This window comes from Mus caroli, chromosome 2, assembly GCF_900094665.2.
Source record: "Mus caroli chromosome 2, CAROLI_EIJ_v1.1, whole genome shotgun sequence".
NCBI classification, from domain to species: domain Eukaryota; kingdom Metazoa; phylum Chordata; class Mammalia; order Rodentia; family Muridae; genus Mus; species Mus caroli.
The window spans coordinates 71,087,856-71,111,785 of record NC_034571.1 but is presented as its reverse complement, the minus strand read 5'-3'; the positions used below and the strand labels follow the sequence as shown (position 1 = coordinate 71,111,785).

The 23,930-nt window shown below is 41.6% G+C and overlaps 1 protein-coding gene across 2 annotated transcripts in view; it reads left to right on the top strand.

The window, feature by feature from the left end:
• Window positions 1-23,930, top strand: part of Pde11a (phosphodiesterase 11A) — a 350,512-nt gene that overhangs the window by 42,994 nt on the left and 283,588 nt on the right. For both annotated transcript variants that reach the window (XM_021181980.2, XM_029474559.1), the window contains exon 2: window positions 434-592. In XM_021181980.2, the coding sequence (XP_021037639.1) occupies window positions 434-592 (159 nt within the window). The remainder of the gene's footprint in view (window positions 1-433; window positions 593-23,930) is intronic.

The following is a 23,930-nucleotide window of genomic DNA, read 5'->3' as shown; positions in this document are numbered from 1 at the left end:
TTATTACCCCCTAATCCCCCCCACACTCCTTTTTGGAACTATTTTAGAACTATCAGAATGGATGAGTAGATTTTTTTCTAGAATAATTTTAATCCAACATAAACTACTTCTTTCCTGGAGGTTTTAGTAGTTTCTTGCATATGTGATAGTCGCTTTCTCATGTACTATTTCATACTCAGTTATCATTGTGAAATAGTATATTTTATTAAGAAGAACACAGTGAAGTTTCCTTAGGACACTGGCCCTTTTCCTTTTGTTAGCTTGGCTCACAATTATCATGATGATTTATCATTTATTTTGGCCATTTCAACACAATATCAAATCCACCCCTAAGAATAAAAGCCAGGGAGAGGGGAGCTTTCCCAGGGACTTGCTTCCGCACCTCCTCTCACCTCCTTGCCCTTGAAATGAATAATTTCTGTCTTATTTTTAGGACCGAAGATTCAATGATGAAATTGACAAGTTGACTGGATACAAGACAAAATCACTATTGTGCATGCCCATTCGGAACAGTGATGGGGAGATTATCGGTGTGGCCCAGGCGATAAATAAGGTCCCCGAGGGTGCTCCATTTACAGAAGACGACGAAAAAGTAAGACTTCACGACTTGCGTGACTTGTACGTTCCATTCTGATGGCTGATTGCTGCTCTCACTGAAAGGATGGGAATCATGTGAGCAGTTCTTCGATTAGCCTATTCACAGATCAAAGAGCTTTCTCTATGCTCTCCTAGATGTAATGGAGGCCTTTTTTTTAAAAAAAGTATTTTATAGAATGGGGTATAATTGGATATAATCAGTCCACTTCTTTTTTTTTTAAGCCGGCTTTATTACAAGTCCCAGTAGTATTCTTTCTACTGCCTGGTCTTTACTTTCCTTGTAAGTAAGCCTTTTAATTGAGAACATCGCCTTGACCATGGGAGGGCAGAGACTATAGGAAGGTGACTGTGTCTCCAAAGCTCAGTATTTTCTCTCATCATTTTAAACCATCACAGAGAGTTGTTTTCTTAATTCTGATTATAAAACCTCAATGAAATGAGTGTTTTAATTGTGTTTTGTAAAGTGAGCATTATTTTTGTTTCTGAAGGACAGGTGACATTGGTAGAAGTGACGTACTTTTTGCTCTGGGACTTTTAAGGTCTCTACAAGCAGTTCACTGCAAGACAGTATCTTCAGGGACCATGCTCTGTCTTCAAGGCTTTTATCTCCACAACGAATAAAATTTGGTTGAAGTAAAAGCAAATCTTGTACTAGTTTGTTTAAGCTTGATGGCTGTTTTATTACTATCTGATTGAAAACTTTATAATGTAACTTCTGATGAGGCTCTGCTATTGACCAGTGCTGATTATTAATAGCGCACGAATGCAAATGTTGTGGTGCAGAAGGAGAACACGAAATATGGTTATAATAAAAAGGAGCACTTTGAAATGAAGAGAGTCCTTCACCAAGGTCATGTCTACATGGAATTGAAAGAACTCAAATCCTTGTAAAAGTTTATAAACTCATAGAGTATCACAGGACCTTGGATGACTTCTTCTTGGTCCTGTGTATAAAGCACATGGGTTTGGATCATAGCAGGTAGCCGGGTAAATCCCACATATTTTGTGACATCCAGGAGCTACCTGAGGTGTGAGGCACAAGATGTTCTAACCTGACTGTATAGGTAGGAGAGAGGAGCTCCAAGGGGGCTTCTTGGAAGACAGAACATTGGATCTCTGAATCAAGGTTTCCATTGACAGAACCAAGAGAGACAGAAAAAGCATTTGAAAATGCTTTGCAATACATGGCGGTGAACGAAGAGATTCATGGGTATCTAATGCCAAGAAAAAGTGATGTTGAGGGTTCACCCCTAAACAAGACATACACCACCCCACCACCCCACTAAGGCTCAGGGGACCTTGTGGAAGAAGGGAAGGAGATAGTAGCTAGAAGATAGGGAAAAGAGTTATAAAATGCCTCAGGTAGGATACAGCCCCCGTAATGATGAACTCCTAACCCAGTACTTACACTTAAGTACAGTTACTTATGCTTGGCCTGCATAAGGCGGCTCTGTAAATGTGGATAAGGGAAGGACTCATGAAGCTTACCCTTTGCTGCTACTGTGCTATGGATTAGCTAGATTCTTAGAGAGGAAAAGTCGTTGTTTTCAGTTGTATTGTTGTTCACTGCTAAGCCCAGCAGGCTCCAACAGGCAGCTCTATATCCATGGTGACATAAACTCCAAATCTGTGGCGACACAAGTAGGTAGCCTTGGTTGAGCTCAGTGAGTCAGAAAACAAAACAACTTGCTATAAATATGAGAATATGATTTGAAGGGAAAGCGAGGGAGTATGATTACATAAAAGAGAGCAAGGGATGAGCGCAATCCATGAGCATTATAAACTTTAAGAAATTGAAAAAAAATTAACAAAACCTATAACCTATAGGCCACATTAGCCACGATAACACACGTTCAGGGGATGTCTAGGCAAAACAAATTCTCAGAAAGATTTTCCTTTTTTTTTTTTTTTTTTTTTACTTCTGTGCACATCTCTGTGTCTGTCTGAGAGTTTTCATGTGACTGTAAGTGCCTGCAGAAGCCAGAAGAGGGCGCTGGATCTCCTGGAGCTGGAGTTACAAGTGGCTGTGTCAGCTAAGGATGCTGTGAGCCAAACTAGGGGTCTCTCTGCAAAGGCAGTATGTAACTTTAAAATGCTAAACCGTATCTCCAGTTCCATCAAAGCACTTATTTTGACCATTTTTAAAACCGTAGATGGCAAAATCCTGAACTAAATGTGTCTCCTTTCAAAATTTAGATAGGATTTAGGGCTTGTGCCTTTTAGTATGTAACAAGGTAAAAACTCATGGTCAGCTTTCTACTTTTCTCCTCTCACTCAGGGACCCGATTATACAACGAGATCCTTCCTTCCAACTAGGCCACACCTAGTTCAACTTGGCCACACCCACTCCAACTAGGTCATGCTTCCAAATAGTGCCACCCTTGGGACAAGCATATTCAAACCATCACACTTTTACGTTTAACATTTTCCCTAACAGTTTAATTTTTTTCTCTTGTATTCTTCACTTATTCTCAGACAGATTATTTCTTAGAGTCAATCCTATTTTTTTGTTCCCCAAATTATGTTTTTTCTCTTCTGTGAGTGTTTCATGTGCCCACAGTATCATTTTATCTTCCAGGATATTTTTTAAAAACCCTATCATATTTTCACTGGTTGGGACTTTATCAGACAGGGCTGATAGATTATGTTCATCCAGGTGACACAGTTACACAATATTTTATGTTCACAATTTCTAGCCTGGGTTTTTTTTTTTTCTTGCAGAGATTCTATGCACCCAATTGTCATAGTTAAGAAAAAAAATTAAAAAATAAATTCTAGAACCGTTTAATGGAAAGGGATACTAACTATCTTGCTGCCTCTACCAAATGAGGAAGGACAATGTGACTTCACATCTGTCCAAGTGATGATATTTACAGTGCTATTTACATTGAAATTATTTCATCTATGTCTTGGTTAACACTAATGTCTCAGGGTCAAAGGGAGATTCCATGAAGGGACACAGGGAAACTAGCTGGAAGAGGGCTTAACTCATAGGCCTCCCTCCTCACGAAGGACCCTCTAACACATGGACAGTATGTGAGGCTCAGGCAGGTCTCAGGGGAAAAGTTCCTTTGCGTAAGTCAGTGGCTTCTTAACCTGTGGGTTGTGACTCCCCTCAGGATCACATATCAGATATCTGGTACATCAGATGTTTATGTTACAATTTATAACAATAACAAAAATACAGTTATGAAGTAGCAACGAAATAATTTTGTGGCTAGAGGTCACCACAACATGAACTGTGTTAAAGGGCCGCAGCACTGGAAGGAGTGAGAACTACGGGTGTGACTTGTTTCTTTTTTTTTTTCATATTTTTTAATTGGTTATTTATTTCATTTACATTTCCAATGCTATCCCAAAAGTCCCCCACACGCTCCCCCAACCCCTCCCCATACCCACCCACTCCCATACCCACCCACTCCCACTTCTTGGCCCTGGCGTTCCCCTGTACTGAGGCATATAAAGTTTGCACGACCAATGGGCCTCTCTTTCCACTGATGGCCGNATAAAGTTTGCACGACCAATGGGCCTCTCTTTCCACTGATGGCCGACTAGGCCATCTTCTGATTCATATGCAGCTAGAGACACGAGCTCCGGGGGGGGGGGGGGTTATTGGTTTCTAAGTTTCTATTCGTTGGAACTTCCAGGTTGCTGAATTTGTAGACATGACAGAGAGAAAGACAAGGCAAGCAGAGGGAACAGAAGCCCAGCCCTTCCTCTCTAAGCTGGCTGCTCATTAGCTGCATATTCTGTAATGAGCCTGTAAGACAAATGACAGATTCCATATATGAATAGGGAAAGCCCAGACCATTCATGATGATGTAAGTTGGAACCACTTCCATCAGTAGCCAGCCTGATGGTGGAGGATCAAAAAGACCCTGACTGTAATCTCAGCAGCAAAGAGCTAAGGGCAGACAAGCTCTGCTCGATGACTAGCACATTGGTCCTCATCCAGGCTTTTGTCTACTCAGAGCCAATAATAAGATGCTCCCTGAGCTATTACTGAAGGCCAATGTGTTTTGCATTATCTATTCTTCATATGCTATCCTCAGGCCAAAACCTCAAGCAGAATCCTGTTATCATCATAGAATATGCTGATTCTGCCCTCTGAGGCTGTCCAGTGCATGTGGTGGCTGACCTCTTTGTAGCATGACCTCAGTAGATTTCCTGGTTGTTTTTATTAAACAGGTTTTTATTAATGCATGTCTATATGCCAGGCACTCTTCTGGCACTGGGGTTTAGTTACAAGTTCATGATTTACTATTAATGAATATACTGTTTTTACTTAATTCTTTAAGATTATCCTTATGCTAGTTTGTACTCTACTTCTTATTTTATTTTCAGGTAGGTCTCACTATGTTGTCTTAGCTTGCTATACTGATCATGTTGGTCTCGAACTTGCGGTGAGCCTCCTGCATCTGCCCTCCTGAATACTGAGCTTACAGGTGTGCCACCACAAACAGCCTTGTGAAATATATATATATACACATATATATATAAATATATATATAATATAATATATATTCATATGTATATATATAATATTTTATTTTATATTTTCCATTTGGGTAATTATAATGTTTTCTTATTTTCGTTTTTCTATATAACATTGTTTCACTGTCTTGAATTTGGACTCTTTCCAGCTATTACCTAATTCAGTCTGGGTCATGGTACATTCACTGCATATGTATATTATGTTGCATAATATAATTTGTATTTCTTGATGTTCTCAAGTTCTGGTTTTTGAAGACTGTAAGTTATGTGTGTGTGTGTGTGTGTGTGTGTGTGTATACCTGTTAAATAGAGTCTTAAACACATTTCCTTTTGCTTTCTTACTATTTCCTTGGGGTGTTCTCCACAGACAGAAATCTATTGAGTCAAAAGGCAAGCCGAGTCCATGTCAGCAGACGCTTTTGAAAAGCGTCTGAGCTCATTTAGAATGGTGTGAGTGCTGGACAAGACAGAGAGAGGACTCGGTGTTAGGAGTGAGTACTGGTCTTGCAGAGAGTCTGAGTTCAGTTCCTTGCATCCACATAGTGGCTCACAACAACCTGTGACTCCAGTTCTAGGGAATCTGATGCCCTCTTCTGGCCTCCATGGGCACTGCACCCATGGGCAGAAACCCACATACAGACACACATGTTTAAAAATCCTAAGCAAGCAAACAAACACCCTTTAAAGTCCAGATGCACATGTAATTTCTGACTTGCCTACAGGTAAGGAAACAAGGGAACTAAAGGCTCTGGAGTCAGAATGGCTCCAAGACAGACTCACGTATTTGTTCCTTAGCCCAGTGAGCTTGAACAAGTTGACTGAACCTTCTGAGCCTCACAAACAGAGTTTCAGTGAGGAGGGAAACAGAAAGCAAACATTTAGGGTACCTCTCACTGCTGGACAAGCCACAGCTTCCTGGCCATCATTCACACATGTAAATTTACTGTGTAATTAGCATAGTATTACTTTTGTCCCCTTAACTTAAAATTTCATTTTTTAATATTGCAGGTTATATATGGCACGATTTTAAAACACCCTGAGCTATGAAAACTAGCAAATACTTTGAGATACATAAAAAAATTTAAAGGTTTTAATTCATTTTGACTTAAAGTCATGGTGAGTAGGATTGTATGTTGTTTCTTGAAAGCTCTGCACCTGGGGACAAAGAGTCAGTGGCTACGTGGTGTCGTGCAATAATTATTGGGAGAACTTAGGCAGGTCATTGGTTCCTCCTCTAGCACTTATCTTCATCTGGTGCAGTGATCAGCGCTAGGAAGATGGTCAGCCAGTCCTGTTCTATAGCTCTCATTTCAGCGACTTTAATACCATCATGTGCTTTAAAAGTCTTAGATAATTAGCAAGAATTTAATTTGCAGAAGCAAAGTGAGAGGTTTGCGTGAATTCCAGCCTTGCATATGCATGTATTAATCATTTCAGCCACACACTGGCAAATGACTAGTTTGGTAATTCATGCTGGAGGTGCACATAAAGGAAGGTCATATAGAAGGGGTGGTTGGAATTTTCTGGTTCACTTCATGGGTTCTAAGCAAAGGTTCCTGTGTCCCAGGGCTATGTATAAGCTATCTGAGTTAGGTTGTATGATTAGAGCCCTTCCATGCAATTAACTTATCCCTTTGTTATTCAAAGGGAGTAGAGGGAAACATTATTTTTGCAGGGTAAAATTATGAGGTAGAGAGAAGCAAACCTTGGTGATCTATTAAGACTTTTGGGCTCACTAGCATGACAACTGGTTCTTATCTATCCTTCTAGGCCATGGATCCTTTGGTGGCAAAGGTGTTGCCTTTTGTCATATTGCATAAAGAAGAACATGTCTATTGTCCAGAGGCAAATGTGAACAGTCTTGGCCTGACATCCTATTGTGTCTGGTGTTATGGAGTTTCTTAGTCTGTGGTCACCTCCTCTCAGTTCATAACTCAGAGCGTTCAGTTATCCTGATACATTCATCTTACTGACATCTTTTGGAACTGGGATGCTGCTAACAGAGCTCAGCTGCTGGGGACTGGCCATCTTCCAGAACTTGTTACTGGCAGTGCTGCCTTGCCAACTGGCATTGAGGAGGGTGCCCGGATGGTGTTAATGAGTCTCCACAGAGGCTCAAGTTTGCAACGAAACATAAGCATGAGACTCACAGACAGATAATAGGGAGGATTTCATAAGCCTCACACTTCAAAATCCTGTCTGCTTGTGAGGATGATATTTAGCAGCTATGAGATATGGAAGGTACAAGATATCAGGTCCGCTGTGTTGAGGAGCAGGAGGAGGATGTTGAATTCATTACAATGACAGGTTGGTAGTCTCAGAAAGCTGAATACAATTCATGCAGGCTACTCACATGGGGTTTGGCTAGCCTATGATTGACTTCTTTTTTAATTTGAATATCTTTAGACATGGCTACAAGCTGCAGTCCTACCATCCTAGTTAACTCCCAAACAACTTATCAACTTAATAAAGCAATTTATTGAGAGCAACGATAGATGGATTTCTTCATCTTCTAAATATGTTCTGGGGAAGGTGCTTGGTAAAAGACTTCCAAATACACAGTTCTACAGCAGTAGTCCTCAACCTTCCTAATGCTGTGACTCCTTAACACAGTTCCCCATGCTGGGGTGACCCCCCAACCCTAAAATTATTTTCAATGCTACTTCATAACTGTAATTTTGCTACTGTTATGACTTGTAATGCAAATTGTTCGTGTTTTCCAATGGTCTTAGGCAACCCATGTACAAAGGTCATCCGACCCCCAAAGGGGTCATGGCCCACAGGCTGAGAATTGCTGATCCATAGGGACACATAACACTTCTGCCAGGAGAGCTTACTGTTTTCTGCTAACTCTCTGTTGCTTTTGAGATGCTTAAATACCAAAGGAGCAATGCAGTCACTGACTGTAAGAAATGCCCTCTGCACACTCATCCGTTATTTTCACTCTGGTTACATCCCAGCTTAGCTCTGTGAACATGTTGCCAGAAAATTATGATAAAATATTAGTGTTTAGCAAAAGAGGGCTCAAACGCCCCGGCAGATGGCTTGTGGTTTCAACTTGTATTTGATCAATAAGATCTTAGTCTGGGGGGGGGAAGTTGGATCAAATCCCATAACTTGTTAATATTTTATCTACATTTCAGCCATAATCTAGCCATGGCACTATTTGCCTTTTAATGGTGATTGCACAGGATCCAAGTAGTCACTGTCCATCAGCGGCCAGTTCATCTCCAGCCGTGCATTCCCTGGATGGTATCTGACTGAATATTTTAGAAATAACCAAGATTTTCTAAAAAGTTTTTTTTCCAAACACATTCCTTTCAGAACTCAGGGTGAACTTGGGATTTCTCTTCTTGTTGGAGACGTACTGCTGTGGCCTCCTGGGTATTCTCTCTGCTTCTTCCTCAGGCAGAATCTGTCTCTGAGTAAGAAAGCAAATATACCTGCCAGGGTGCAGGTAGGGGCTAATACACAGCAAAGACTATAATCCTCTATTATTTAGTAGTGATGCGTGGGTCCCCACAGTCAAATGTTTGCTCATCCTCTCAGTGAACTGTGGGAACCCTCTTCTCCACTTATCTTTCAAAGCTTAAGTCAAAATCCACCATCAGACTTCAGCAGGATTAGTTGAAAAGCTATTCTGGTTTGTCCTTCGTCATGGTCCTTACTATTTTATGTTTTAGCTCCCCTCCCCACCCCCAGGTATTCCCAAACAATTGCAGTTGAATTTTATCTAACAATTTGCTAAAAATATGAATGATCAAATATTCAAGATTTTTTAAAAAATCAATACTACAACTATTTAAAAAGGGATAGTGTCTACACAATGCAGGCTGTATGCTGGAGGCTTGGTATGCAGGTAGATTGACAGTCTTGTGGACAATATTCTGACCACTTCTGATGGAGAGCGTGGGTGTATTGTAAACCTCAGAGCCCATGTAAAGGAAGAAGATGTAAAGATGGAAGAGAGAACCAGCTTCAGGAAGGTCTGACCTGCAATGAAAGCTTGGTACGCGCATGCCCACAGTCACATCCCCATGGCAGTCTGTGGCTTGTTCCCTTTATCCCAGGAGCCCACTTAATGTGTGTCTCTCTAGACAATTTTATGTGACAAACTTGTGCTATTTTGCTTTGTTTTCTGTTTCTGTTTTTGTTTTTCCAAGAGAGGGTTTCTCTGTGTAACACCGGTTGTTCTGGAACTTGCTCTGTAGTCCAGGCTAGCCTCAAACTCAAAGATCCATCTGCCTCTGTCTCCCAAGTGCTGGGATTAAAATCATGAGCCATGACCACCTAGCACTTGCTTTATTTTTTGATTGGTTTTCTTTTTTTTTATTTGTGTGCATGGTTTGTGTCTGTGTGTTTATATTTATCTCTCTCTGTGTAGGTGTGTATATATGTATGTATATATGCATGTATGTATGTGTGCATGTTTATGACAGTGTGCATGTGTGTGTGTGTGTGTCCTTGAAGACCAGAAAATGGCATTGAACTTTCTGGAGCTGTAGTTGGGTGGTTGTGAGCCTCCCAATTTGGGTGCTGAGAACCAAACTCCAGTGCTCTTCAAGAGAGGTGTTTCTGACCACTGAGCAGTCTCTGATGCACCTAAGCTTACTCGATTCCTGGTGTCCATCCCGAGCATCTTTGGGCTGTTTTCCTAAGAATATCAAGTTCTAATCACACTAATAGTTCTGCTCACTCGAGTGGAAGAAATGAAGAGTCTGGTTGATCATAGGCCGACCTGGCTGGGCTGTCCAAACTATAGAGCTAAACACAAGATTATGGCAGAGCTGGGAGGGAATGATTAGGGGCTGGGTAGAGTTAGGTCGTCACAAACGAAGGGACTAATAAATCCACAGCTTTTAATGACTGCCAGGATGTGACGTAGTTAAAGCCGTGTCTAAGAGCACAAAACAACAGATAACTGTCTTACAAACATGGCCCCAGACTTGTGTGTGACTTAGACAAGAAAGAATGTTCTACAATTGCAGCTTAGAGATAAATAAGCGCTTGTTGGCAGGAAGAATTGTTCTTAGGGAACCAGAGCAGGTGTTATGGATTCTTACTTCCTGAAGATTTCAAATCCACGCAGACAACTGTAGTTGAATAAATAGCTTAGTGCTGGTTGTCTGAATAAACACAAGGTTGCTTCATTCTGTCTTAGAGTGCTGAAATTCTTGAATTTCTCCTCTCTCTTCTTTCTCTTCATCTTCCCCCTTAGCCTCTTCCTCCTCCTCCTCCGGTGACTGCTTCTTCTCCCTCTCTTTCTTTCTCTTTCTCCTTCCTCCTCATCTATCCCTTCTCCTCTGTTTCGTCCTCTTCCCCCACTGGAGACAGAATCTCAATATGTAATTTCAGTCTGGCCTGGAATAAATTTTGAAAATTTCAAATAACTTTTTACTATAAGTGGAATTTAGAGGCAATCAATAAACATTTAGCTGTCTTTGAATTGTATATATAGCTCTTTTCAATGCTTTCCTTTTATTATAAGGCCATTTTCTAACTATAAAAGTGATATAAATTTATCATAGAAAGTTTGAAAAGTACAAAAGAGCAAAATCTATATCACTCATAAAACTTTTTCAGAAAGTTTTTGTACTTTGATGAATTTCCCTGTTTATTTATTATCTATAAAAATATCCCCAAATTTATAATGTATAGTATTTAGAGTATTTTATCAAATTTTAAGCAATTTTCAGACATCTGATTTATCATATTTTAAGCAATTTTCAGACATCTGATTTAAATGGCTACATTATTTTCTACTATGTAATTATCTAAGTCTGTTTAATCATTTTGTTTAATCATTTTGTTTCTTAGCATTTAGATCATTTTCAAAATCATATTATAAAATTTGTATTAATCTCTTAACAAATAAGTAAATTTTGGCCCTCACCTTAGGATAGCTTTTGGGCTGCTGAACCGTTAAAATGATATGTCATAGATCAGAGAGGAATCAATTCCTGTAATTCAGTGTGATTCAAATTATTGGGTTTACTGGATGAAAAGGTTTGAAGTTAATTTTTAAAATACCTTTATTGATATATAATGCACACGTCATATAATTCATCCACCTACAGTTTGATGGCCATTAGTATATTTGTGTAGTATGTAACTATTAACACACAGTTTCAATCCCCATCCCTGTACCCACTAGCAAAGCACTCCCCACTTTCTCCCAGTAGTGGTAGACATCCAACCACTCTCCCTCTGTCTCTATGGATTTGCGTATTTTGAATAGCTCCTACAAACACAACCATACAATATAGGACCCTTGGTGGCTAACTTCTTTTATTTACATAATGTTTTAAGACTCCTCCACGCTGTAGTGTGTATTAGTATTTTATTTCTTTCCAAGGACGATTATATCCCATTATATGGATAGTCCACATTTATTTACTCATCCATCAGTTGGTGAACATTTAGATTATTTTCTCTTTCAAATACATAAATTATGCTACAATACACATATGGGTTTTTTTATGATCACAATTTTATTTCCCCTAGAATTGGAATGGTAGCTACCAGATAGTTTTCTTTGCCAAACAGCTACATTGTTTTCCATGTTCACCAGCCATGTGTGATTATTATATTCCTTTCTGTCCTTACTACTACTCTCTGCCTTTTCCACTGCAGACATCCTATTGTAGGTAGGCAGTTGTATCTCAGAGTGGTTTTTTATCTGGCCTGGATGGCTGTGGCTGTTGAACATCTTCTCATGTGTGTATTGCAGAAATACTTAATTTTAAGCTTTGATAAATTTCATCTATATGATCTTCAGAAAATTGCATTAATTTATAAAGCCAATAGCTGCATATCAACTCACTTAGCTCTTAATTTTAATACTAAAACTTAAAACTTAACAATTTCTTAACTTTCTCCCTTCCTTCCTTCCTTCCTTCCTTCCTTCCTTCCTTCCTTCCTCCTGTCCTTCCTTTCGACTGTGTTCATGTAGCCTAGGCTGGTCTTGAACTTTCTGTGCAGCTGAAGATGACTTTGACCTCTAGTTCTTCTTGCTTCCACCTCCCACACGGTGGGATTACAGGCGCGCACCACCATGCCCACATCATGCCCTTGAGTTCCAATTTCATTTTCTTTTCATTCCTTTGATTTGCTCTTTATATGTGTGAAGTTTACAAGGAATTAATAGCCCATTGCTCAGGAAACACGCCTACCATGACACACATGGACCTAAGCCAATTTAGTCACATGCAACCTCTAGAGTGTGTGGACTAGCTACTAGGCACAGCAAAATGTCTGCCAAGAAGTTTGAATTAGGTGTAAGTATAGTATTTTCCTTTATGTTTGCTGTTTTATTTTAGTAGAGCAAGTTACCAGATGAAGAACACTTAAGCAAAAATCTGCTCTCATGTTGGATCGACTAGTTCACCCACTCCTCATAAATCACCCAGCGGTCTGGTTAGGTGGTCTGGACCTCTCTTGAAGCAGTTCAGGAGGATCCAATTCTGGTTGTGGGCGTCAGGCAGATGTGTCTTTTAATCCTGCAATAGGCTTGGACAACCTCAGGGTCCATGACTAATATATGCAAGTTTGGACCTTGTTATAGCTTTGCAACTTTTAATATATGGGGAGGTGTTCTAGTATATTCTAAGTGACACAGGATCTTGAAATGCCACTGACGGCAGTTATCAGAGGAGTCAATACCTGCCTCAGTTAGGGTTTCCATTGCTGTGAAGACACCATGACCATAGGGTCTCTATCTTGATCCACAGGCAGCCAGAGGAGACTATGACTTCCTCCAACAAGACCACACCTATTCCTACAAGGCCACACCTTCTAATAGTGCCTCTCCCTATGGATCTATGGGAGCCATTTTCATTCAACCTACAGAATACCTTATACTTATTGTGCTTTTCAATATGCTACTAAACTTATTGAAAAAAAATCTACTTCTACTAGCAACAAAGCCTCATGCTTTGGAAGGCAACGAGAGACCTCTAGGTCACTGTCATAGCCACATTTGGAGTATGTTTTTTTGAAGACCTCTGTAATATAAATTTATTTTTTAATAAAAAATATTGTTTTATATGTATAGGTACTTTGCCTGCACATACGTATGCACACCACATTTATGCTTTGTGCCTTTAGAAGCCAGAAGAGTAGGTCAGGTCTCCAGGAACTGGAGTTACAGACAGTTGTCAACTACCATATTAGAGTTGAGAGTTGAACCTCGTCCCTGTGGAAGAACAGTGTGTACTTGTAACCACTGAGCCATCTCTCCAGTCCTCATAGAGCATCCACTGTTCCCAGGGCAACTATCTGCTCCTTGATAACACATGAGGCCCAGGTCCCTGAACACGCAAGCACAACACTGCACATTTTCTTTGCCAAGACCTGAATGAAAACTGTAAGCACAGCAACGGCATGCATCATTCCTTGTTTTTCCCCCTTAAATGAGAGAATAATGGAAAGTTTTCCAAAGCGACAGGTGCACTGCACACATGACCTCACAAAGTGTCTCTTCTGTGACAGGTGCACTGCACACATGACCTCATTTGTTTTCCCAGCAGCCCCTGTGTGTCCATTACCAATCCCATCTGATGAATATAAAAACTGAATATGATTGGGTTAGAGTGTGCAGAGGGGTCACCTTGCCAATGTGGCAGAACCAGGACAAGTGTCACCTGCCTGTCTTTGCATGGGACATGGAGACATTTGGTGCATACTCCTTAACTTCCTATTGTCTCACCATCAGGACTTGGAAACACAGAGTTTTCTCTGCACCTGATACATATATGCATATACACATGTGTGTATGTATGTGTGTGTGTATGTAGATGTTAAACTAAAGTAGGAGTGTGCACATGTTTAATAATTAGGGGGTGGAGAGTATACTAAGACGAGTGTCATTTCTAAATGGATTTAATGCCATTTCAGCCTGTCATAAACACCTGTGACTAAGCTTGAGTATTATATGTGCAAGGACAATGAAAAAGCTTGGGACAGGGGAAATGGCTCAGTCAGCCAGGGGTCCTCTGTGCAAGCTTGGGGTCCTGAGCTCAGATTCCCAGCACTGGGGAGGTGTGTGTGTGTGGAGACAGGTTAGTAGTCTGCCTAGCCAAACGGATGCACTCCAAGTTCAGTAAGAGACTCTGCTTCAAAAATCAGGGTGGAGCCCAGGCTGGCCTTGAACTTGTGATCCTCCTGCCTCTGCCTCCTTAAGCAAATCCTACCTGTGTGTGCCACCACAGTTATTCTTGATTCTTTGTGGAGTGTGGTTATTCTTTTGAATTTGATTTGGCAATGATTATACAATGTCTTTTTTTTTTTTCAATCCGATTTTTTGGAGTATCAATGAAATACTGGGGCAAGAAAAAAAGCAAGAGAGGTACTGGGAAGCGAATGAGGTGCGCATGCGTTGTGCGTGAGGTGAGTGGAGAGAATGTGAGAGACAGAGTGTGAGCAGGAGAGTGTGTGGAATGTGTGTGTGTGAGAGGGAAAGGAGAGTGCATGTGATGTGTGTGTGAAGAGTGTGTGTGAGGAAAGGGGAACACACAGAGGTGTGCAGGACTGTGGGAGTTCCAGAAAAGAAAAGCACATAGGAGAATGCAGAGTGTATGCAGCCTCAAGCCGAGAGTGGGTGAGTGAGAGAGGAAGAGAGCAGAGAGCAGAAAGAGAGAGAAAGAACACACACACACACACACACACACACACACACACACACACGGGCGGGGGGAAGCAACTTTATGCCTTTAAAAATTGCCTGTCAGTTTGTATCTGAAAAAAAAAAAAAACCCAACAAAACAAAACAAAACAACCCAGGGTGATGAAGTATTAGCAAAGACTAATGCTGACCCCACACATACATGCACCAGCATATATTCACACAAATACTTCTTCAACACAGACACACACACACACACACACACACACACACACACACACACACACCAGCTAGCAGTTGAAAATCACTAAGATATAATGACTCTATGCATATATACTCTCAGGGTAGATAACTTATCATTTTGTTCCATGTTCCCCCTACCCCCAACCTATCTCTAGCTTTTTATTTTTCTAGTATTTTAGTATTTCTGTTTTTGTAAAAAATTCTACTGAAAAATCAGAATTTGCATAGTGATTAGCTGTGGCTGGCAGGAGAGTGAAATGTTCAGGGGGTGACTTACCCGGTAGCCAATTAGGGATTCCCTCCCTGTGCTTAGTTAAGCTATGGAGTGCGCTATTCAAATGAAACTACATGATATTTCTTATTGAAGAATTTAAAATGGATATAAGCTAAATTTATGACATTGTTGCAATTTGTATTTCTAACAATCTATTCATGTAAAATATATACTTGGATATTTTTTCCATTTCTTCTTTTTTGGTATTTAGGAATGTAGCCATTGCTTTTTTTCATTTTCAATTATTTCTTTTTATGTCTCCCTGATCTGCCTCGGGTAATATCCTGGCTAGATATGATTGTAGGCTACTTTATGGGCAGATTCTGATCAGCTTGTCAATCAACAAAGGGGCATTTTTTTCTCTCCTCAAATTGGGCACATTCCATTAAGAACTGAGGAAAGTGTCAGAGGCACACACACCCCATGCTACAGAAACAGGCAGCGAGCTCCCCCATGGGAGGCCCAGGCTGGAGTGGAGTGTGCTGAGAGAGGAGGAAGCAATGAACAGCTTTGAAAAATGAGGTTATGTAAGGTAGAGCTGCCCAGAGACGCTTTGAAGGTCTATTACACACGGTTCTTGAAAGGGGGCTTACATTAAACAGGAAGGCAGCCATGACATTCTCCCCCTGGCGAGAGTGTGAAATGATGCCCTATGAGAACGAACTGACACCGTCGGTTGACTGGACCTTGACTTCATTCATCTGTAAGGCACATGCGGGGTTCTGGAAGGGCTTTGTCCAGACAATACAGAGCCTGACTGTGGGAGCTCCGTACCTTCTTGTTTCAGATGCTGCCCAGTGGTTACTAGTGCAGTGTCCTGCAAGACCATTGTGAGTGCTGCAAGCTCCATCGTGAGTGCTGTCTGCTCTTCTTTTCTCATCCTCTTGCCCCTCTTTATCCTCCTCCTATCATCATCATCATCATCATCATCATCATCAGGTATTCTCCATGACCATGAGGGCAGAATCACAGTCCTTGTGTCCACAATTTCTTCTCAGAAGTTGATTTTAAATCTCTGCCAAAAATCTTCACTCAGCAAAGCAGGGGCGATGACACAACACATAAAGTCCTTGCAGATTGGGAGCACGAGGGCCTGAGTTTGCATCCCCAGCACTCACGTGAAAACTTGGCATAATAGCATGTGTCTAGTCCCAGGACCTGCAGTTGGGGGTGGAGACAAGTAGACCCTGGAACTTCATTGGCTAGCCAAAATGGCCAGCTCCAGGTTCTGTGGGAAACACTTTGTCAGAGTCAGGTGGAAAGTAATAGAGGAAGGTATCTTATGAAGATCTGTGGCCTTCATAGATGCAGGAATGAATGTACCTACACATCCATACACACACACACATATGTACACACACACACATACATACATGCATGCACATATGCACACATGTACACACATACCCATAGTCACACACACAGTCACACACATGCATGCACACATGCACACACACATACACACAAGCACACACACACACACACACACACACACACACACACACACAGTCTCCACTTGCCCGATGCCACTGAACTTTCTAGCGGATGTGGAAAGAGTCTAGTGCTTTTCCTTGGCCACCATTTCTTCTCTAGATCTAGAATGCCCATGGCATTACACGTTGGTCCTGATGCTGTGCCGCACTGGCATGCAGGCTTCCACAGCTTGGATCTTTAAAGAGCCATCTGTCTGAAAACAACAAATGATAAACTTGGTCCTTAGTGCAGATTTCTCATGTAAAACACAAATGCTTCTTTCTTTCTTACTCTCTTGTTTTCAAACTGCTGCCAAGAGCAGATTACACACATATTACTGCGTCTAGTAAGGTTTATTCTTCACCTGGCCATGCACAGAGCAGTAAGTCAACCTCCTTGAAACTACATCTGTACCAATTCTAGCATATAAAACACTGTTCTCTTTATGCTGGAAGTACAAGGTTACAAACGTCCTCTGGAAGAAGATTATTCTTAAGACAAAAATCTTTGGAAAGATACTCTATGGCCTCAAGTAGAAACTTCCAGTTTGTTTGGAAAGTCAGTTATGTCAGTGATGTTTTGCTGGGGCACACAGGAGAAAGAATGTCTCGCTAAAGCAGACACAGGAAAGAATGTTTTCCTGAAGCAGACACAGGAGAAAGGAAGTTTTGCTGGAGCAGACAAGGGGAAAGACCTGTGATGAAGGAGTACAAATATGACCCTACAGACAGTGGGAGACAAGCACTGAGCATTGGTTTGGTTTGCTCCACCTCGCTATACTTCACTAACGACGCACACACACATATATATATTGGTTTGCCTTACATAGAGTTGTCAAACTCAACTTGTGAGAGAAACTTGCCCAAGAACTGCTTGTGAGGTTCTGCGGCAGCTTGCCGCTTCTGCAGCCTCTGCAGATGCTGAGTCATATGTGGTGTTTGCTACGGGACTGAACTGCTGTCAAAGAAGATGGAGCTTGCTCCCAAAGAACGATTGCTGAACAGCTCCCCTTCCCCCACATCCTAACGACTTTTCTCTACCACTCCCTCTGCTGGTGGTGGGCTGGAGGAGAGGTTGAACCCTTTTTAAAAGTAGGCTGCAGAAAAAAATTATGCCTACAATGCCCTCCGTGCCCTAGTGATGTAACTGTTTGCTACGAGAAGCTGGTCCTGATGCGAAAGGCAGGGAGCTCACCCCATCCCAGCATGGCAGGTGATACTTGGAAAAATGGATTACTGGAACACAATGGTTGGCAGGCCAGGAATGCAGCTGGTTACATGACTCTCTGAGAACATCTGGGTTTATATTTTGGGAAACTTTATGTGTAACTTAATTCTTATCTTCCACAATATTATGAGGAAGGCAGCTGCTTTGTTTTCTTACAGATGAGATGATACTGTTTGTCTTGCTCAGCGAGAATTGAACTAGAGACTGGGAGGTGTTTGTTCATTTTCTCATTCTTCCTGGCTTCTCTCTCTCTCTTTTTTCCTTCCTTCCTTCCTTCCTTCCTTCCTTCCTTCCTTCCTTCCTTCCTTTCCTCCCTTTCTTGCTTTCTTTCATAGAGCTGTAGTAAGTGCATTCCTTTTATTAACAGTTTTTAACTGAATATGTACAGTAGAGTATATTAATTAGTACAACCCGTGACTATCTACAACAGATTCACAGCACACTTAAGCTCTTTAGATTTTTCTGACTTTATCTGCCTTCCATTTCTCTACTTCTTAATTGTTCCTTATACATCATGACATACAGCCGCGAACATAGATTGGTGCTCAAATCCAGCCTGAGTCTGTGTGCCTGTCTTGTCCTTTTGTTATCACTTGATTGGGCGCCCTCCCCATCTAGAAAGAGGGAAGAGCAAAGCAAAGAACACTCGCTGCATTCACTGTAGAGATGATGGAATTTGACATGCTAGAACATGCCGCCGATCAATCAGTCATTGGAAAATGTGATGGACGATTATAACAATGAAGTCAGCTCTTGTCCAATGCACACTGAACTTGTTAAAGAGATGAGGACTATAGGAAAGTCTTATTTTGTAAAACTTCACAGAAAATTGCTGAGACTTTATCTGCTTTAGTCTTCAAAGGAAGAAAATAGACTTGAAACTATTTGTGTTTAAATGCTCCTTTTAGATCTAAAAAAGAGACTTAGATATTTGAGACTACAGGTTGCACAATTTGGAAACCACAGAGCTGAAGGCAGGATGTCTCTACACTCCAGGATCACAGGGCCTTCTGCCTGACAGTGCATGTGGGTGATGCCCACAGCAGGGAGCTAGAAGACAAGGCTGAGTCCACAAAGCCCTGCGGTGCTTGGAAAGCAAAGCCATGGGGCAGCCACATTGTACAGGTGTGAAATCCTGGCTGAGGAGCCTCCCTAGAAACAACAGGGCAATGTCAAAGTCCCAGTTGCTTCTTGGTTTGTTCAGGGGACCAAAAACTTTCCTTTTGCCAAGGGATCAATAGTTGTGGGATAAACTGACAGTAGGCCCGTTGATAGGAGAAAGGGTATAAAGTCACTACATGTGTAGGAGAGGTCCTACTGCAAGTGTAGGGATTCACATGTATGATGTGGTCAAGAAATGAACGTGACAGAAATCTCCAAGCTGCGCATCTTCCTTCTGGCATTTTGATCTGATTTCAGCAAGACTGAGATTATCACAGAACGTGACAAATCTTTACTTTAGTGACAGCTGGGCAAGAGAGATCCTTTTTGTCTCTCTTGCTGTTTATTCTGTTTTCAGTACTTAGGGCTTAGATGAGAGCTTCATGTCCTACCACTGTGCTATATCCCAGCCCTTTCTTCCTATTCTTAACTTTATTTTATAAAGGTGTGTGTGTGTGTGTGTGTGTGTGTGTGCGCGCGCTCGGGGGGGTGCACACACATGCCACATGCATACAAATGCTGACAGAGACCAGAGGAAAGCATCTGGTTGCCCGGAGCTGAAGATACAGGCGGCTGTGAGCCTGTAACTCATATGAGTGCTAGAAACCAGGTTCAGACCCTCTGGAAGAGTAGCAAGTGCTCTTAACCACTGGACTCTCTTTCTCCTTCTCTCTTTCTATTCCTAACGCTCATGAATTGAATACACGACAGTTCTCCAGAAGTACATTTCTGTCACGGAGGCAGAAACTTTGTAGGCTCTGATATCACTGAGGATTCAGGAAGGGGCAGCCAGCACATTCTGAAGAGCTGGAGGGACAACGCCCAGGGGGAAGGAGTATAGGAGGTGGCTTCCCCTGGGCTCCTCTTGTCCCATCACGGTGCTAAGCGAAGGCACAGACAGAGCTCTAGGCTTGGAAATGAGCAGAAGCCTTTTCTTTATTTTAACAATTCTCAAGGACTATTCGATTAGTCTCGCACATGAAGCCATAATCACACATTTATTTTATCCCTCCAAAAATGACGCTGCTTTACTGAAGTATTTCACAGAATAAATATAAAAAAGAAAGAAAAAAGTGTGTGTCTTCATGTAAATCCATAAAGCCCTCTCCGCAGCAGCCAGGAAGCCTGGCAAGACTTTCCACAGATTTTATCTGAACTCAGTATGTACGTCTTCATGCCCTGACGTAAAACATATTTTACAGGCTTTTCAAACTATCCTTATCAGGAGCTTGTATCTCTGAAAGCTGTCTCCTAATGTTCTCCCTCTCTCTCTCTCTCTTCCCCCTCTTTCCCCCCTTACTCCTCCCCTCCCTGTGGCCTCTTTTTTGTGGTCCTCAGGATCCTTTTGCATCCAAGGCCTTTCATAGATTGAGGAAATTATCTACCACTGAATACATCTATAACTTGACGGCTAAACATTTTGAAAATAAAAATTGGATTCATCAATCCTGCTTAAAAGGCAGAAATAAATGAATGCACTCTTCTGACATTAAAGGAGAAATCGCAGAGTCTGAGGTGCTGAAAACTCCAAGATACAAATATGTTCTAATTGACACAGCAGTGATCTGATTGGGATGATTCAGGTTTCTTTCCTGCTGAGCAGGCTACCATATTGCGAGTCACATGACCGCCTTTGCTCTCCTGTCATTATGGCTGTGCTGAGACCCTGCTTAGATGCTGGGATTTTAAAAATGCTAAAACTGTGGGGTGTCGTGCTTTTTTAGGTTGGATGAGAATGTCACACAGTCAGGTCTTTTTTTCCTTCATCATGTTGCTTAGAGATTCCGAGGCATCTGGTAGGACATACTCAGGTATGAATTAAATTCTATAGCCAGTTTGTGTGTCCACTGCCCCTACCCCAATGGTAGAATGTGCTGGTAATATCTGGCTGCACTCAGACTGGACATCATAGATCCACCCTGTGTTCCTGGCAGTAATAGGGATGGGGGATCAAGACAACTTCAATGTTGAAGAGGACTCCAGTGCCTCAGGTGGAAGGCAATTCTGATGGAGAGGTCCCGACGCCCTGAGAACACAGAGGACCAGCAGCCCTCCTTAGGGAGTCAGTGCATATGCACCCTGTCAATCAGAAAGCTATTCCCTCTGGAAGTGGGGACATTCATGAACAACAATGAAGAACCTTGCCAATGCATAACCATCAGTGTTCGATCCCAGCAGATCAGTTAGTAGCTCCATTTCCCCACTGCATAAATGGCATAAAATCCCTAGTTTGTACATAAAGGAATTCATAGGAAAAAAATAACATCTGTCTTGCAGGGGAAATGAGCTTTCATTTCCTCGATTATTTGTAGCCCACCTCTGACTATGACAGGGAAGATTTAGCCGTGGGCCAAGTACTCTGGACTTCATTCATTCTGCACGACCACTAATAGCTTCTGCTCATAACCACATCAGAGTTGAAATTGCCTCAGGAAACAGCGTTCCCCATCTCCAGTGAATTGCTTATCTCTCCTGAAGCAGACCACATTGCTCACGTTGTCATGTTTATGTATTTTCTGACGTAATAGAAGCTCTTAGACTATCAATTGTTCTAGAATATATAATGAATACTGGAGCTCTTTGAAAAGAACGCTATGGAAAACAACCAAATCAGACTCCTGTCATCAAAACAGAATATATATTGGACTGTGGATGCCATGAGGAAGCATTGCTTGTACTCTCTGAGAAATCACATAGAGATTTTCCAACTCAAAACAATGTGTCTTTATGAAAATATCATAAGAAGCTTGGAGCTGCTGGAAAAGCTGGTTAGTTCCAAGGAAACAATAGATTCCGTAAGATCTCAGAAAGCCTGTCATCGAGGGAAGTCAGGGCAGGAACTGAAGCAGGGACCAGGGTATAGGAGCGGAAGCACAGGCTACAGAGGGGTGCTGCTTACTCACTGGCTTGCTCCCCACGGCTTGCTAAGCTCACTTTCTCACAGTACCCGGGACCACCTGCCAAGGCATGGGCTCATAGTGGACTGGGTCCTCCCAAATCAATTCGCGATCAAGAAAATGTCCCCACAGACTTGCACATAAGCCTGTCTGAACTTGGCAACACAGTTAGGACTTTCCACGACTGTGACCATGGCCCAGATGAATAACCAAAATATTTGCTGACTGTAAAATCAAATAAATGTTACCAGGTTCTGCTGATCTATACCTGGCAATGACACCACTGTGGCTTTTACCTTTACAGACACTGCATTCCTGAGCTTTGGTGACAGACCTTTGGGGCAAGAGCTTATTATTGGTCCCCAGCTAATAAAAGACTCTAATTTGTCCTTATTGCATGGTGGTTTTATAACTTTCCCACCTGTGCTATAACAAGAGTATTGAAGCTTGAATAGCATTTATTTTCTTCTGACAACTATAATTCAACACATGGTATATTGAAAATTAAGATGTTTACTTTGAAGACCTAAGACTGAATGTAATATTTCTCTCTCTCTCTCTAACAAAAAAGAGATTAAATTTTTCAGTGATGTCTTTGTACATAATCAGAGTTTAGGTTCCATGAAAATACCGTATCCTCCAAATATGTTTCCTACTGGCATCCCAAGGTGGATAACTATGTCAGTGTTTTGTGACTATGACAACATATCTGAGAACATCTCAGGGAGGTAAGGTTTACCTAGACTCATGGTTCAGAGGTTTCAGTCTGGAGTCAGCTGATTCCATCACTTTGGGCTTCAGGCAAGGTGAATGATCCAGGTGATGGAGGAAACTGTCTACTTCATGGTTCCTAAGAAACGGTGGAAGGCTAGACGTGGTCACAGGACAAAAATGTATATCCTTCTAGGGCTTGCTCCAGTGACCTGCTTTTCCTGTCTAGTCCTCCTGCCATCAACTAGTTGATCCACTGATGAGGTTAGATCGCATATGATCAGATTACAATTCAAGGTCCTACCCCTGAACACAGCTGTGTCAAAGACACGGTCTTAATACATGAGCCTTTGGGGGATATTTCATATGCCACCATCAACAATGATGGCAGCATCTACTCCTTTGTGACACAGTAATAGCAACCATGTTTATTAGACAATTCACAAAGGATGGATCTAGGACATCCTTTGAGCCAGCCACAGGCTTTGAACCACCAAACATCAAGATCAGATACCTGAAGCTTCAATGTGGGAGTGGGTGATGACATTGTGTTTACTGAGACATCATATGTTGTGTTTCTTAGAAGTTTAGAGTGAAGATTTTCATAAAACTTAGAAGACATGAGAAAACACAAGATTTGTTTTGTGGTGATGGTGGTACCTGGGAATTCCTCAAACTGTATTCACTAGAAGACTCTTTAGGATAGTTTATGTCAGGTCCAAAGAAAACTCCAGTTCTCCCAATTCTGGAGGTTAAACAAAAATTAGCATTCCTCAGGAACTTGTGAAGTTATCCCTCTCTACCAAAAGGAGCCATTTCCCTTATCACTGACAAAAGGGACAAATGGCTTTCTCTGGTATCAAAGCACATGCTGGACCCAGGCTTCTTCATGATCATAAGTAACTGTTACACGTTTTGGAGTCCTGTGCTGGCATCCAAGTTACTCTCACCTCCCCCACCATACCCTAAACTTCCCTAGCTCATAGACTTCCCTGCCCTCAAATGCTCATTTCTCCCTGTAACCTTGCCATTTCAGCTGGACTTTCTCTTTGGTCCATGCTCTCGCTGTCTTCCTCTTGTTCTTTCTCTCTGTCTTAGTTGGGGTTTTTATGGCTGTGAAAAGACACCAAGGCAAGTCTTTTTTTTTCTAATTTTTAATATTTTTTATTACATATTTTCCTCAATTACATTTCCAATGCTATCCCAAAAGTCCCCCATAACCCCCCCCCCC